At 35.5% G+C, this 17,961-nt stretch overlaps 1 protein-coding gene across 4 annotated transcripts in view; it reads right to left on the reverse strand.

Moving 5' to 3' along the window:
* LOC102685206 (low-density lipoprotein receptor-related protein 1B) overlaps positions 1–17,961 on the reverse strand; it is a 461,586-nt gene that overhangs the window by 197,858 nt on the left and 245,767 nt on the right. For all 4 annotated transcript variants that reach the window (XM_015358626.2, XM_015358625.2, XM_015358624.2 and 1 more), the window contains 4 exons: positions 14,674–14,754; positions 12,612–12,779; positions 10,279–10,461; positions 4,584–4,784 (listed from right to left, as the gene is read on the reverse strand). In XM_015358626.2, the coding sequence (XP_015214112.2) occupies positions 4,584–4,784; positions 10,279–10,461; positions 12,612–12,779; positions 14,674–14,754 (633 nt within the window). The remainder of the gene's footprint in view (positions 1–4,583; positions 4,785–10,278; positions 10,462–12,611; positions 12,780–14,673; positions 14,755–17,961) is intronic.

Raw genomic sequence — 17,961 nt, forward strand, 5'->3', positions numbered from 1 at the left:
TCTCATTAAATTGATCAATGCCATTTGTGATGTTTTTAAAGTTTGTTGGAGTCATGTTCAAGTTTTTTTTTCTCCACCAACATCAAAACTGTGAAGCATGTCTGCCAAATGTCAAAGAAGATATAACTCTAAGTGCTCTTTATATCTTAGTAAGGTTTCAGCAGGATCTTGACTGAACACAGGCAATTAGCATTTGAGCATTCAAGAAAAATAAATTCAGAGAAAAATAAATGGAAAAATTGGGTCGTGTGTTATGATTTCTTTTAATACATACTGTACAAAGAGTCTTTACAGAAACTCTATGTTAACCCTTTTAAAAGGAAATAAAAAAGCGTTCTTCACAGAATGCAGTTAAGTATCTTAAAATTTCTCAGTAACACACACCAGGAGACTACAGCCAAGAGCCATTCTGGTGTGCTGCCTTGAATTAATCAAAGCTCTGGAGGTCTCAGTCTACAATCTAATTGGATATGAACTGGCGAAGGCGAAGAGGAGTATTTCAACTGATAATGCACTGAATTTTATCTTTCCAGGGGTCTCTAGTCCCCAGTGTAGATCTTCTAATGCTGTCTGAATGAACTCTAATGTTTGCCTGCCCACAGAAAGAGATTATACCCAGTAAAATCCCAGGTGACACTTTTACTTTAACACAACTTATACAGGTCTATCAAATATCTACAATAGGGGTAGGGAACCTGCTTTATCTTTCTTCATGATATGCTCCATTATGCAACACAAGTGAGTTGGTGCAGGCTCTCAGCTGCAAAGTAAAACATTCTCTTCACTGGAACTACTACTGGAACTATAAATGAGCACCAAGGACAAACACTGTAATGAAGGTGAAGCACCACTGTTGCATGCATTACTACACTATGTGAGTATATTAGTGCAAACTGAAGCTGCAAGCTTATTTTTATTTTTTTACAGGCCAGATAAAAATAGGAAAACAATTGCACCTTTTAACACCTACTGAATATAATTTAGCATGGAACTGATAAGGAGCACAGACTAATAAAATGTATTTACACACCAACAAACCATTATCAAGACCTGTTTAGACTGGCATTATCTGTAACAAGATTTAAATGATGTCCTGGACTTTGTAATTCCATTGCCTTTGGATATACACTTTAACCAAACAAAGATAACAAAAGGTTCTCATTTACATTGCTCTGTTGAAGGTGTGAAAGTATTTCTAAGAGATTAATTTCCTTTAGAATACCCAGAATTCCTCATACAGTAGTTGTGCAGTTATGCATGTCAACCTGTAGTAATTACTATAACCAGTACCGTTAATGCCCATTTACAAAAAATAATATACTGTATTTATTCTATCTCAGTTCTGCAAAATGTCAGTTCTGAAATTCAGTTTGAAAACACAATTACTCATTGATATAATGGGTGTTTCAAAACAGGAAGTTTAGATTCTAGCAATTATCTCTTGAACGTTGCTTAAACATTTTCACTTTTGTCTTTTTCTTGACTTCAGTTTAAAAAAATATTGATCTTGGAACTTCTTTAGGAGGAAACATTTTTTTCAGAAAAAAAGGCAGCCAAAAATAATCCCAATTTGAATAAAAACTTACTGGACTCTTAAGGTTTTCAATTTGATTATCATACATAAACCTTCATATGCGTTTTTTCTAATTCAAACGTACAGTATAGATTTACAGTACAAGTGTACAACTGATAATTAATTCCTTTCATTTATACATAACTTTTCGTTTAAAAAAATGCAAACTCTTTGCATACAAGAGGGAATCTGTTTCGTTCACCTTTAAAGAGCAAAGGACGACATAGGGGAGACATTCTGTGCCAGCAGATCAGGCAAAAAAGGAGGATTTCTTTTACTAATTACAGTAGATTAGTAGGGGGAACACAGGTAGGCAGGCTGTACATGCCCAGAGTGGATGTTAACCAGGACACATGGGGGCAGGCCCAATTCATCCACCACTGAAGCACTGCCACACCTGGGGGATACACAGCAGACATTCTGTCCCAGCAGCCCCACTGCACAGTGAAGGTGAAGAAGTGAGAAATTAATTCATCAATTGAATTAAGGGAGAAAGTCAGGGAGGCCAGATTGTACATTCATTGGAATTGATTGTAGTTCCACACGAATACCAGGGCTGTTCTTACAAACGGTGCCATAGAAACTTCAATGACCAAGAAGAGAGGACCTTGCCTTAACTTTTTATCCAGAGGACGAAATCCACTAAGACACAGTATCCTCAGCCACTACATTGGGGCATTAGATTGGGAATGATGGTCCAAAGGGAAGATTACCACCTATTTGTCCACCAATATCACTAGCAATAGCAATCTTTTGGGGCTGTCATCTCAGTATTGACCAGACGCAAGATAGTTCATGTATTAGCAATCTGTGTTGGGAGCACTGTTCATTCTAATTTATATCACTGATATACTGTAGATTCTGGTATGGTTAGTTGGTACCAAAACTAGTTTGAAGAATAGACAGGAATAACTTAGATGATTATACTAAAACATCATTTTCATCTAGAAAAAGCAAAGAAGGAATAAAAAAGACAAACAGCATGTTTTGATATAAAAACTAAGGTGTTTATATTGGCCCCTTCATTTTCATCTCCTAGAAAATGTGGGGAAGCAAATATAACTTTATGATAAATATGTAAAAGCTAAATCAAGGAATATTTAAATTTGCACTAATAACACCTTATGTTGAATACTGTGTTCAACGGAATTGCTGCACTGCAAACCATTTCTTGAATATATTATATCATATACTGTAACTATGAGGGAACATTATTCGTGTACTTATGGTACATGGGGACAAGGAACAAAACAGAAAAAATGAGTAGTTGAAACATTACAGATAAAGTTAAAGGAAATGTGTCAGATTAACAAGATAAAATAAAAAGTGGGCTATGGCAATAGGAACGGGACAGAGCCACTTCAGTGAGACAGAAGCACTTCTAATGCTGTTAAACATAACCTGCAGATGATACACAATGCCATGCTAATCCTATAAGTGCTTTTAAAGCCTCTTCTATTACAATTGCCTCTAGTCTCGGATCCTCCCTTGTTGGAATCCCTCCGGTCTTCACAGGAAGATGAGCTGGTGAGGCATGTACTACTGCTAGCATTGTTCCATCTGCCAGAACTTGGCAGGGAAGACATAATGGCCTGTTGTTGCCTGTCGTCAGCAGGCATTGGCAAACATTTTGCGTGAGGGTCAAGTGAATTCTGACGCCTTTACAAACATGTTGGAAAAACTTTTGATATCCACAACTGATAAACTGTCTTGTAATTTCGGTTCCAAATACACAACGTTTCTTCTTGCCATGCAGTATGTGTATGGACTGTAAGAAAGCAGAAAGATGGCTCAGCTGTCCTAACTTTATCCCATTGAAAATATTTCTCTTTTATGAAGAGACAGTACAGTGATAGGTTCTGGATCAGAATTTCAAATTTGAATGACAAATCCTGAAGATCTCATTCAGCTGATGATTGAAAGAAGCCAGAGTGCTGACTTCAATTACATGGCTGAGCACCTTGTCTCAGATTCCCACAAAACCCTTTTGGTAAAGACAAGTCTCCTCTCCTCAGCTTTAAAAGCACTTCCACGTACTGTAGTTTACACGTGTGTCCTCTTTTTCGTGTGTTACTGTTGGCTTTGCATTTGTGAATGTCCTTGAGGATTTGGAGTACCTTTCATAGTCTTCTCTTTTCAAGACTAAAAAGGTCTAACTTTTTTTAACTGTCATTATAGGAAGCACAGGAATGTACAGAATCTGGTTGTTCTTCACTGGACTGATTCCAGAGAAGCAATATTTTTTTAATTGTAATGACCAAATCACTAATAAATCAATAATGTTATTGTAATGTTCAGTTCTAAAATATCCCCTTATTTAAATGTACAGTAGTAATAAGTGTTTTCAAGCTTAGTATCTCCCATTTTGTATCTATAGTTTGTATTTTTACTACCTCTACGTAATACTCTGCATAACCTTTTGTAAACAACAATTAAGTTTATATAACAAATTATCTTCTTTCTAGAATCACAGGTACCAGTAGTTTACTGATCCAAGACAGAACACTATACTGTGATGCCTTTTGTAAAGTTATTCTGTGTAGTAGTTTTCGTTTTTAAAAAAAGCTCCCGCATTCATCCGTCTATCCTCCATTAATCTATTTTTTCTTTTTTCAAGTTCCTATATAGCCCTCATATTTCTTTAACTGTTATGTACAAAATCATTTTCATAATGCAGAAATCTACTGGTAGTGTCTTTCCTTTCATCAGAAAAGCTCCTGAAAAGACTTATGTAAAGGCATGTCTAGATTCATATCATTAGGATTCTCTCATCCATTTACTAATTGGAAACACCCTGTCAGCTACCAGAACATCTTAATATTGGTACAGTAGATGGACACAATGCTCATTTGATCTCGGATATAAATGTAACAAGCGTCCTGACATACTTTCAAAGGATAAACAACAACATTTTCTCACATTTCAATTTTGTTCAGCTTGTGAGTTCTTATAAATGGTCAAGTAAAACTGACATCAGTGGCTTCAGTATAAAATATATAAAGTATATTACCACAAAAAGGTCCCTCATCAGACTGATCAGAGCAGTCAATCTTCCTGTTGCAGATTCTCTCAGGCAGCAGGCATGTGGAGCTGTCATTAGCACAAGGATACTTCGGAGGCTTACAGATGGAATTCTCACAGTTCTCCTCATCCGAGAGGTCTTCACAGTCATTGTCTCCATCACACACCCAGTTCTTACTGATGCACTTTCCTTTAAAAACAATATAAAGGAATGATTCACATACTGTTACAGTATACCCAAGAGTCAATGAATTAATATGCAAGAAGGTTTTATTCTTGCATGTTTAACAGATTTAAATGTCAGTGCTCCTAGGCAGGTTAGTTGAGAAGAAGAAAGAAGGAAGACTGGAGTGCGTGTCTCCTGCTGAAACATCTGCCTCCTGTTGTCATTTCTCCAGGTGCACAGAAAAAAGAGTCTGATCAGTCCTCTGTATTTCTGATCATAGAGCCCTTCAGTACCTGTAGTATTCACTAAGAGTGTACAGATGAGAGCCTCTTTAAAGTAAATGGTGTTTCTATTCTTATAAACAATAAGGAGAGGTAATTTTGAATGGTACTGATACATATTTAAGTTAAGATTCTAGGAATCAATATAATTTGAAATATGGAACAAGTAAAGGTTTAGTCCATGCTGAAAACAGCATGGTGTAACACCCGAGAAAGGCTCCACAGCCAAGACTTTGTGTTTCTTTTCTTCTGTTTTAATCAGGAATAAACCTTTACTTGTTCCTTTGCAGCCTACGCGTACTGACACAACTACTGTACCTACTTAAACTACTTTGAAATAACACCATGGAAATTGTATAGGGAGGGTTTTCAAGTACTTAAAAAACTGCTACTTGAGGAAGCACTTTTTCCTCATTGTTCAAATTCTACAGTGGATGTATATTTTACTTTTGTAATGTGGTGCTATACACACTACTTACAGTGAACCATCCAGACAGGCAAGAAAGGACCATTACACCCTCTTTAATGAAAAATATTAAATAATTAAAGAAATGTACCAGGAACCATACGTCCTTCTGCATGTGATGGGAGGATTTAATTACCCTTGAAATGAAGATCCAAGATTCAAGTATGCTGTTGGAAATAAGCACGAGGTGGACGCTGAGCTATTTGTTATGCACTTTGCCCTTGAAGTGGAAATGAGGATTTAACGTTGGCGAAATGTGAAAACACTTAAATTACTCATATTAAAGTAGCAGTCTGAAAATCTATAATGAAAGTAGTAGAATGGGGTCATGCTTCTGTTGTTTTGTCACTATGCTTGTTACAAGATTGACAGAAACTTCTGCTCGCCTTCATAGGAATCAATTTAAGAAAATAGGAAAAAAAACTCCACTTAGATGAGGAGGAAGGATGGCAAAGTACAACAATGAGGAATGTCCTAATGAGAAATACATGTTCAAAAAGAAACACACTGAGCTGTTGTAGAAGATTATTAAAACCTTTTGCTAGACAACAGAGCAATAGCTATAAAGAAAAAAAAAATCAACTTTTAAACTCAAATGTCTCACTAAAAAGACTAAAGAACAATCATTTTCAATGTCAAGCAAGATTCCTATCTAAAATAAAAGGCAAAAAATTGAAATACAAGCAATACAGTATATCAAAGAAATGCAGATTTATGACAGATTGTTTTGTTTAGAAATATAAAAATGTTTTGGCCATTTGGTTGGAGAGACATTTAAGCCATTCAAGAATTTCAATATGTTTATATGGAACATACAAAGGTTGCCTCTATTGTGATAACCAGCAACTTGATAAGGTACTTTTTTGATTAATGAAACAAAATATTGAACAGTAGACGTTTAGAATATCAATGATGCGCTGCCGCACCTTCTGTCTTTACGCTGGCTATAATTTCTGTGGTATTTGTTAATCAAATACATCGATGAGGATGTGCAGTGTGTTAACATTGAGCACTGATACTTACAGTAAGTATCAGCAAGATGAGGTACAGTAAATGAGAAAAAAAAATCAGCCAGTGAATTGTCTGCAGCACTGGACAGTCCACACTGAGCCTGCCCAGTCTGGGGAAAATGGTTTGAGACAATCATTTGGTAATGGTGAAAATGAAAGCTGTACTGAAGAGAACAGAAAAAAAAACTCCACCAGTCCTGGTCATATACCACCTGGACAGTGTCAGAGTGTCACAGTGTTGCAGAGCCATCATCCTCATATCTGCCCTCAGTCTGGATGATGCACACACCTTAATATGATGTGCATAAAGGGGGTGAGTCGTTTCCAACTCTATTTGTTGATTTGTATGTAAATATGACACTTTGCTACAAAACAAGGATTGTCCCCAGTTACCTTCTGCATAATACCGAAAGGAAGAGACCCTGTGGCGCAGTGGCCTGCAGAGTTGGTTGAGTTGTAACTAACCAGCACAGTGCAGAGTATGGCTTCTTATGTGTCTGCCAGTAGGAAAGATTGCACAGTCAGCAGGGTTTTTTTCATTTGATTAACCTAGGATTCAGAGCTGGTCAGGCACGGGGGGTATCTGATTCATACTTTTGGAAACAAGTGTAGCAGAAGGTATTTCTTGATCTAAGAAATAATTGCATACAATGGATTTTCATTTCTCCAAAAATAAACATAAAATGACATTTCATAATTTCCCTTTAGCTTGTGAAGAAATAATTAAGTGTACTGGTACCTTGTGACTTGAATGCTAAACAAATAAGTAAATAAAAGAAAATGAGGAATGTGATCAGACTCATAGCAAAAGATATGTGATACAGTACATCTGAGAAAATACTTTGCTATTTTTTACATTTTATTCAAGGAGCGCAGGTTCTATGTCTTACAGATACACTTACAAAGTACTCATATAATTTAAGGAACTCATTATTCTGAAATAAAAGACAGAACATGCATTGTTTGTCAATTTATTGAAAGAAAAAAATAGAAGTACACATCTGCTTTAGAATACAATTGATAGGGTTTGGAAAATAGGCTTCATCACTAGTTGAATTGAAGTGGTTGCAACTGCAGTTCCTGGCCTCAGTTTTAATCAGCTTTATTGGTGAGCAATCCATTGAAAATGTCTGTTTACTTGATCTTCTATGGACCCTAATGAAAATATGTATTTCAAAAGACTATGATCCTTCATTCAGTAGAAAGCTCTACAATGCTTTATAAAATGTTTTAATGGAAATTGAACAAAGAAAAGGGTTAGGTTCTTCAGCATTCAACTGGAAATCGATTTTATAGCACACATTTTCTTATATTTTTTGTTTTTATGAGCAATAGAAATGGAAAAATGTGACTTGTATGGTCATATAATTTATTCATCCCAGAAAACAGAAGTAAACAGTCAGGTAAAAATAAGTCAATTAATATATGCACATAGACAGTAATGAAACAATGGAAATGGAAATCTAACATGTACACAGTGTATTCCTTCCTAATAACATAAAAATGTTTTGAAATCAAATTTATATGCACACCCATTGTTCATTATCTCATAACGTCAGTGTTGGGGTGCGTTCCCTTTTCAATTAAAACTTAAAAGAATCCCAGAGTCCGGAAAATATTTTTCATAACCAAACCCTTAAAAACATAAAAACATTTTTAAAGAAGGCATGTTCCTTCATTCCCAAATCCTCATTTTGAATTAAGCTTCGGTTGTCACGATTATAGTCCCTCCTCCTTAAGGGTGCTCCAGCCCTTTCACTTCAGACTTAATTCTGTGCACCTGACCCCTTTTCCTAGCCCACCTTAAAAGCCAGGCGCTGACGTTCATCCTGGCTCTGCATCTGGTTTCCGCACTGTGCGAGTCCGGGACCTGGAAGCGCCTGGTCCCATTAAGGTTTTAACCTCTTAACCTGTTCCTGTTCCTTGTCCACCGGTTCCGACCGTTTGTGTTTTTAATTCCTGGTTTGGATGGATCTCCTGGCTATGGACTTTCTTGCGTTTTTGGATTCCCTCTATGGATTACTTTTGGATTGCTTGCCTTGGCCACACCTCCCCCTTGCACCAGCGCACTTTGGACACGCCCCCCCTGTTTTCAGCCCCGTATTCCTGCATATGTTTTTCCTAGTGTTTCCCCACTTCTTTGGATTGTGTCGTCCGCATAGGGTCCAGAAAGAACTGTTCGTTACATCAGTGTTGCAAAAGCATCAAAAGAAGTAACTCATTATTATTTCAGATGTATATTTTAATTCAGCTCAGGTCAAGGTTTGAAAAAAAAAATGTTTGCAAGTACTGTATGTGTGTATTACAGAATGTAATTTTCCAGGTTTAGCTATTTTTAATGATGAACTGAAACCTTCTACTCGTCGTCCTAGTAAGTTTGGTTTATGATTTAATTATTAATAATTTAGACCTAATATCAGCAATAATCTGCAACAGGATTTCTTTAGCTTTTTGAAAACACTGGGATATGGACATTGTATATTTCTCCACACAAGCATAAGTAATGTTAATTACTTAACACCCTACTGTATCTTGCCTGTCAGATTGATTTGTGATCTGGCAGTTCCAACATGAAATAGTTTGTATCTCTTCTCAGTTGATAAGCAGAACTAGGTGTAGCTTCACATTATGTACAGTATATTAAAAACAAATCCACTCACAACTGCCAACTTTCACAATTGTGTATAACAAGATACAGGCATGTCTATCCATTGATGATCTGTATGAATTAGTAATGTTAGTGAAACTAAATTTCCAGTAACTAGGTCTTATTTGGTCTAACACACACACTGTCTACAGTAGCTACACATGACCTAGCTTCTGCTAAAGAACTCCAATAATCAGCTTCACCATCATTTTGGATAAGCATAATTGCATAAACGTCCTGGTCCCTGAAGTTAAAAAAAGGATCCAACTGTTAGAAAATATTCATTGCCCAAGAGAAGAGGGAGTCCATATGTCCTGGGGACAACTGTATGAATTGTGACTAAAAGCTCCATTTTCTTTGAAATACTGTTTTGCAGCATGGATCAATGTAGCTCTAGAGTGTCTATTTTTAAGGGCACATCTGATCCTTGGTCACAAGGGTAATTTAAATTCCCAACCCCCTTTGAATGGTAGACCAAGTAAAAAAAAAACTTTTTATAATGTACAGTATGTGAAGCTGCACATGATAAAAAAAGAATCTAATTAATCCCACAAACAGAGCTGTATGTTCTGGGAATTTAAAAATTAACAGCTAAGACATACAATGGATGAGATGGATGAACCTTTATCTTGGATTCCCATATTTCACAGGTTAAAAAATTTAAGCAGATTGAAATAAAGCTTGTTACATTAAAATTAAAATGAAGCAATCTCTTTTGATAATTATAGTATTTTACATTTTTAAAGGAAACTTACAAGAACACATCAATATCAGATACTGTAGCTAAACCTGTTCACTTCAAAATGTAAATGTACATGTAAATGTAAAATTTGAATTGAAAAACAAATTACTGTATATATGTTAAAAAACACAATTGAATTTGTTTTTCTTTAATTCTAATACTATTCAAGTATGAAAAAGTTTATAGTTATGGTAATAATTATTTAAGGGAATACAGTATATTTATATTTCACCAAAATTACTTTTTAGTTTATATTTGTATATAACCCATTTATTTGCAATCTGCACATTAAGGCAATTTTTAAAACAGGCTCCAGCACAGGGTTCCTGCCTTATGTGAACAACGCCTTTCCAACAAGTCCCTTTATCTTACCCGAGACCTTGCAGGTGAACTTGGATTTTGGGTCACACATCCTCCTGGTGGCCCCACAGCTCTGCTCATCACTGCCGTCTTCACAGTCTTTGTCCCCGTCACATCGCCAGCGCTCAGGAATGCACGTCCCATCGCCCTGACAGTGGAACTCCTCGCTGCTGCAGTCGCTGAGGGGATGCATGCCTGCGGACAAAATTGAATCACCAATTAAGGCAAACTCAGCACAATTCTGTGGCTGAGGAACCCTTTCATTGCAACACATTAGTCCTGCAAAGCACCAATTTTTTTCCCCAAAGTGGGAAAATGTAAGTCCTCAATCATCAGTCATAAACGTAAAGCATGTCAAGACTCCCAGCAGAGCAGATATATTTCAGTTTTGCCAGCTTACTCAGTTACTGGATGTTTAAGAGTCCTGGCTACAAATCTCCATTCTGATTGTCATTTAACACTGATGTCAAGGGCTGACATTTCAATTTAGAGCTTATGTTATCTCAATACTGCTTGACTGATCACAGAGAGCATTTAAATATGAGGGTCAGGTTTGCATTTAAAGCTTTCCTCTCTTGGGTGAGAGTTACAATTTGCTGTTATTTAGGAATAAAAATAAATATTAAAAAATGGCAAACTTAATGAGGCATTCTGTGCCAAAATACTGTAGAATACATGAAAATGCATCACTTGAAATTCTAATTAAACATTTTATTGATGGTGTAATTCTTAAAAAGTATTGTTAGAAAAATCTGAAACATAATCCACTGTGCAAGTGGTTCAGATGTTAGAGCAACAAACTTAAGATTTTACCTGACCTTCTAGCATTAAAATTGAAATCACTCAGTAGGCATTTAAACTATTCCTATGAATTGGCTGCCATTAAAGCTCAGGATGATTCATCAGAAAACTGTGGAAAGACCACAGATTCCCACAAGCACTCTTAAAAAAATGTTCAGTCAACCTGCAAATCAGCTTCATTTTTGAATCTGAGTACTACGGTATATGTGCAGAACCTGCTGTAATGTACTTTGAAAGAAAAGTTCATATCTTACAGAGAGTATACATAACAAGGACTGAAACAATACTTCATATTTGTATGAAATCAAAGATTAAGGTTTTAAACTGCTGGTGAATATTTTTCACTGGAGTTCTGAGTTAATTACCATTAAATGAAAAGATAATTTAGCAGCTGAAATGTCAACCAGCATTAATTACTTTATTCTTTTTTTTAATCTACTTTATACAGCTTCTTTATGAATTTCCTCATTCTAATATGCACCCTAAGTGTGTTTAATTCTCAATTTTAAGAAATACTGTACATGATCCCCAGCTGAAATAGTATTTTCCTTTATTCTTTATTCCTTTTAACTACAGTAGCTAGCAGAGACACCACGTGTGAAACTGCCCACAGTTTGCCACTCAGCACTGAACCCGGCTCCAGAGACCAGACCACTGCCTAAAAGGCTGGGGAAGAGCACTGGGAAGGATTATGATGAATAACTTCCACATCTTTGTGACAGGAAAGTGAGATGTAACTATTTCAAGGTCCATCTCTGCAATACTACATAATTAAAATAATTTAAAGGATTCAAGATCTAAGGGGATTTTCCAAAAAGAAAATAGGATTATAAAATAGGATTTTTTTTGTGTTACTACACTGCGGTCCAAATGAAATCTCTCAGAAGACAGAAATGGATAAGAAAAATATTATTTTACTCTTGGCACATTTTCTGCAACCCTATCATGAAACAGATAACTCACATTCAACAGGCTCAGTAAATAAACGTATTACTTGTAGAACCAGCAGCAACAGAAGCATTAAGCAACATTCATAACAGCGTGTTAATCTGTATTTTGATATGATAATCTGTATTTTATATAGCCTTATAGAACATCTCAAGGTACTCACAATAAAATAACAGAAGAAAAGAGACGGGTATAAAAACATTTAAAAACAATTACAGGAAGCAAGGTTTTAGAGTTCTGTGATCATCACATAATTTGATTTATTTATTCTGAATGTTATTGTAGAAGGAAGCTAAAATGGGAGAAATATGCGCATGGATTTTAAGTTTAGATCTGAATTGAACTTGTTAAAAATATACTACCAGTAGTAGTAAAGACAGTGACAGCAGTTAAAAACAGTAATGATCATGGGATTTACAGAAGTATTGGTAATAAATGATGTAGCATTAGAGGAGTACTCTTAATATTTCTACTAATAAAAATCCTGATTAATGAGCATTGACTTCCATTCACTCAGATAATAAGATTGTGAATATACTGGGATGAACAGTGTCAGACTCTATAAAAAAAGTGGCCACAGTATTTTAAAAACTAACCTGCTACTGTGCACGTAGCATTAGTCTCATCACTAAAGTCACCACAATCATTGTCACCATCACAGGCCCAGTGATCTGGTATACACCTCCCACTGGAACAGTGGAACTGGACATCTGAGCAGGAGTGGGCACACCCAATCTCATCGCTGCCATCGCCACAGTCATCATCTGCAGGGACAGACATGCACCAAGGTTAGTCACACAGGACATTTTCTAAGGAACAGCTGTAACATGTATTTCTCACCAGTATTTTTCAATGTGTAGTGTGTACTGCCTTAGTATGAAAAATTGAAAACCTAAATATCCTCATTGTGTACCTTGCTAATAACTTTATTTACAACAATATGCTAACCATTACAGGCTTGGATGGATCACTGCTCAATAAACGTAGAGAAGGCATCACTGACATTTGAAGTGTAGTTTAGGAATGACTGTTACACATAATCAGCTGGTGAATAACAATGGTGGAGTTTGAGAGTGCTAACTGTTATGTCTGTAACTAAATTCTTTTATATGTAGAAACTACAAATTGAAATTAAAGTGGCAATTGTCTTAGAAGGTCCTCAAACAGTTTCTTTTTGCACCACATGCATTTATAGATTACATCTGTAAAAAGATAGCTATTACAGGTAACGTATTTATGACTCACCTCAGAATCCAGCTTGCTGATCAATAGTTACAATTCAATTATGAATATACTGTATGATAATTTTACGTAGGTAGAGGGTGAATCACATAAAACAGCACAAGATTAAAAGGATACAAATATATCCTTATTATACCAACAAAAGACCAGTACAAGAGTAAAATTGTGGTGTCCAGTCCTGGTCGTGGAGAGTCGGTGTTTCTGTGGAAATTAATTCCAGCTGAATTCCTAATGTGCTTAACCAGTTGATTCCTGTTCAACAGCTCCTCTCAGTTCTTCAGGTGCTGCTGCTTTAGAGAAGTCTGAAACACCAGAAGGCCCACCGGCCCTCCAGGAGCAGGACAGGACCCTTAATCTTGAAATAAAGTATAGTGTCTCAATAATAAACATCTGGAAATTTTAGACAAGGTTGGGGGAAGTAGTTAGTATTAATTAACTGTCTATTACTACATGAATAGTTGGCTCAGGTTTTCACCAAGAAAAACAATAACATGCCTTAGATTTAGAAAAGACAAGTGTCTGTATTAAATCATTTTAACATACAGGAGGAAACTGGTATTAAAAGCACTGCAGATAATTAAATCTCTAAGGCCTGATGATATTCTACCAAATGCACTTAAAGGAACAAGATTTACCCTTTCACTATAAGATACTCCTATGGGCTCTGGTCTTCTTTGGACTGATTTCACAGCAGAAATAGTTTTTGGAACCTGGTGACCACAATTGTACTTACTATTTTAACATGATAGCCTTTGATTTAAATGATACAGATGTATCCATATATCATAACATTTCCTTTGCCTTTTTACAGTTATCTACACTTAGTTGTGTCAACGAAAATTCACAAGTCTTTTTCCACACACAACTTCTTCAACCTCAGTGTTTCCTAATTTATAACTATTGTTTGCTTTGCTCCCTGCATTCTCTTCAATAGTAAAAATGAAATCTCATTGATTAAATGTTTGTCAAGTCTTGAATAATATTTAAATAGTGTTTAAATATATAAGACAAGTGCAAACATGAACTCAATACATGTACTATACGACTTAAAGAAATGCCCTATAGTGACAGACTAATATATATATATATTTAGTCCTTGAACAGAGATAACTATGAAGGGTCCATTTTCAAATCCTCAAAACCATTGAAAAATTGAACTTCATGCTCTTCTCCACCATCAACAAAGAATCACAAACCATTTACAACTAAAAACGGGAGGTACAGTGCTTCTTAACACAAAGTATTACACTAATGTGGAACATACTGTACAACCCAGCCACAGTGTGGTCAGAACCAATAATTAAGTTTCTATCACAAAGTGTCTAGATGAAAGAATAAATGAGTGAATTTCTTATACTGTATTCTCAGAATGACAGCTTTACCCTTACTACTAACTCATGGGCTACGTTTACTTACCTGAATCACAGTGCCATTTCATGCTGATGCACCTTCCATTGGCACAGCCAAACTGTGTCAGGGCTTCACAGGTAGGAAAAGCTGTTAATGGCATTAACACATCTCAAATCAATGATATGTTTTGCTTTTTGGTCATTTGTCTTGCATATTTTACTTCTGTCGCATTACGGATTTCCTAAAAAAACATTGCCTTTCTCAGCGACTAGTGATAATCAACCTAGAGTTTAGTCAAAGCAGAACTAAACTGATCTGTACCAAAGCTAGGCTGTCTATCTGTACCCTAATGAACAAACCTTCCATTTCAAAGGGAAAGTTTTAACTTTCACAAATCATTCAACTGTAAAAATATCAAAATATAACTAACTGCTAAGAAAAAACAGAATTCTTTTGAACTATTGGGCAAAAGTTTTTCCTGAAGAAAAAAAAAAGTCTGCATCTCCGTAAAGGAGCAATTTAAGTTTTGAACAAAAAAGTAATGTTTTATCTCCTGTAGTGAAAGCTTAGAAATGGACATGAAACATTCATTAGATGCATTATTGACTTTTTTGTGTTTTTTCTTTGCTGGAAAAAATATTTTTTTATGTGGCACTCTAATCTAGCTTTTGTTGTTGCTTAAAAATATTAAATAAATCTAGCAGAAATTTTATATTTTTCAAAACCTATTCACTTTCTACCTTCCCACCGAAGAGATGAACCACTTTGGGTTAATATTTATAAACATACAGTATGCTTGGAAAGATCAAGATAAAGTATAGCCATATCAATTTTAACTACAAATATAATATGTTTACCTTTGTTGGCCAATTATTCCAGTCAAAATCAATGAAATAAGATAAAATGGCACAAATCTCAAATGTGAAGCATATATATAATATATAGAAATACAGTATATATATGTATATGTTCTAGATAATATATAGTGTACAGCACAATATAAAAAGCCATCCAGATTTATTCGTGCTCCAGATGAAAAAGGAAAAAAAGATAAATCTGTTTAAATAAAATCAAATGCTCTGATAACATTCTGCTCTTTGGAATGACATTAGAAACCTCAAGAACTTTAGAGGCCTTCAATGGTTTCCTGTTTCCCTGGGGTGTAAGAGGAGGTAACACACAGAATATATTTTTAGCAGTATCATCATGGTCAAGGTCATTGAGGTCTCTGAAGACTGCAGGCGAAAGGTTACTGACCTCTACAAGTTGAATAATGACTACAGAAGAATCCACAAAAAACTGAATCTACGACTTTCCACTGTAGTGTCCATTATCAAGAAGTTTAAGAATGCAGTTGTCATGGCATCTTTGCCAGGAAAAGGACACAAGTCTACAGTATCTTGCTACCCACGAAAAAAGTGGTTCGGAAGGCAATCATACTGTACATCCAAAAGCAACAGTTTGAGATTGAGAAAGCATCTCGAGGATTGCAATAAGTATCTAAACCCCCTATTCAACATCGCCAGCTAAGGGTTGCAAGGAAGAAGCCTTCCACGGGTGAAACATAAAAACCCATTACTTGAATTTTCCTAATTTCATGTCAATTAGAACCATGTTCTATGGGGTGATGAACATCAAGCTTTTTGGACATGCTCATCAGTGTGAATTCTGATGTAAGAGAGTTCTGCTCATGTTACGAAAACGAGAACAAAAGGTGTGTGTGTGGTGTGTGTGCGTGGGGGTGGGGGGAGTCTGTTATGTTTTAGGACTGTTTTGCATCTGTGAGTCCAGTAGTTCTTGTAATCCAAGAATCATTGACTCCCAACACGCACCTGGACATTTCATTCAAATGCTTGATTTTCTTTGCCACAAAGCTCAAGCTCTGGCAAGCCAGAATGACATTAATTTAAATAAAAAATCCAAACTGACAAACAGATGGCTAACTGTACTCAAATTAAATGCTTGCTAGCCACCACAATCTCTAGACATCAATCCAATCAAACATCTGTGGTTCAATATAAACTGAAGAGTGCAGCTTACAAACAAAAACCAAAGGGTGCAAAAGACCTAGAGCAATGCGACCTGGAGGAATGGTCATTAGCTTCTTAAGCTATTTTCAGATGTATGTTTGAAATATGACTATGAACTATGATTGCAACAGATATAACATATAGATGTAAATCTATATGTTTTGCATAACTGTTTTGCTATTTTAATTCAATGAGAATACTTTAATTAGGCTTAAAATAACAATGATGCTATTTTGTGGACTGATCAGTTGAAAACCAATTGTTTTTCTCTGTGCGACACAATAATGCATTCTATTATTAAATGTATTACGTTTTTGTGTCAAATATCTGGACTCAACATCTCAGAAAGAAAGACACTGCTATTGATTTGACATTGTTTGAGATATTATACAAACAGCTCTTTTTGAAGCTAGTGTCCAATTACTGTTAAAACTTCACATTGATTGTTGCTTGACTTAGACAGAGATCTTTAAAGAATTGTTTACAAAGGAGGTTTAGCATATTGAAGTTTATTTATGCTGTACACATTTTCCTTGTATACATCCCTTTTAAAACAGTACATTATTTTCAGCCTTAAATAATATTGTTATTCATCTCATTTTTATTTTAACTATTTATTACTATACAGTCTAGACTGCATAGCTTAGAATGAAAACAATATTGACAGATAGTGACAGCTCTTGCTGACCAAAACAAATGGGCACTACAAAAAGCCAAACACCTCTGTAAATAACCAACATCTGTTAGTTAATTTTTACAACATGGTTTAAAAACAAGATTGTATTCTTTCTCTCCAGTCAACATGAATTCACTGGAAAAATATAAATATGGTTTTTCATTTAAATGAAGTGGATTCTTGGTAATGTGCAAATTAATTTTAGCAGAGATCAGCCCCACTTTTTATCAACACAAGAATTAAGTTTCAGTTGGTATTATGAACTGCATACCAATTAATGGAGATTTCAAAGCAGTATTGAGTCCAAGATGAATGTACATTCAATATGGCTAATGCTTAGTATTAAATAAGGCCATCTCTTGGTATATTCATGTAAATCTGTGGCAAAGCTTCCCTTTTACCCAAGTAATTTAAAAACATACTGCACTGACTCGAAAATGTGAAATGTGAGTGTTTCCCCCACTTGCTTGTCTTGCAAATTGTTTTCCTGTATGTCTTGCTGACCTGACAGGATTTATTAGGCCACGTTCCTGTACCTCACAGACACCAAACTACAGTATGTACTGTATACTGTAGACTTGTTGCTTGTTTAAAAAAAATACTTGAAAAAAAATACCTGCTGTCATAATAATATGTTTGAAAGCATTT

The sequence above is a fragment of the Lepisosteus oculatus genome, chromosome 12 (genome assembly GCF_040954835.1).
Source record: "Lepisosteus oculatus isolate fLepOcu1 chromosome 12, fLepOcu1.hap2, whole genome shotgun sequence".
NCBI classification, from domain to species: domain Eukaryota; kingdom Metazoa; phylum Chordata; class Actinopteri; order Semionotiformes; family Lepisosteidae; genus Lepisosteus; species Lepisosteus oculatus.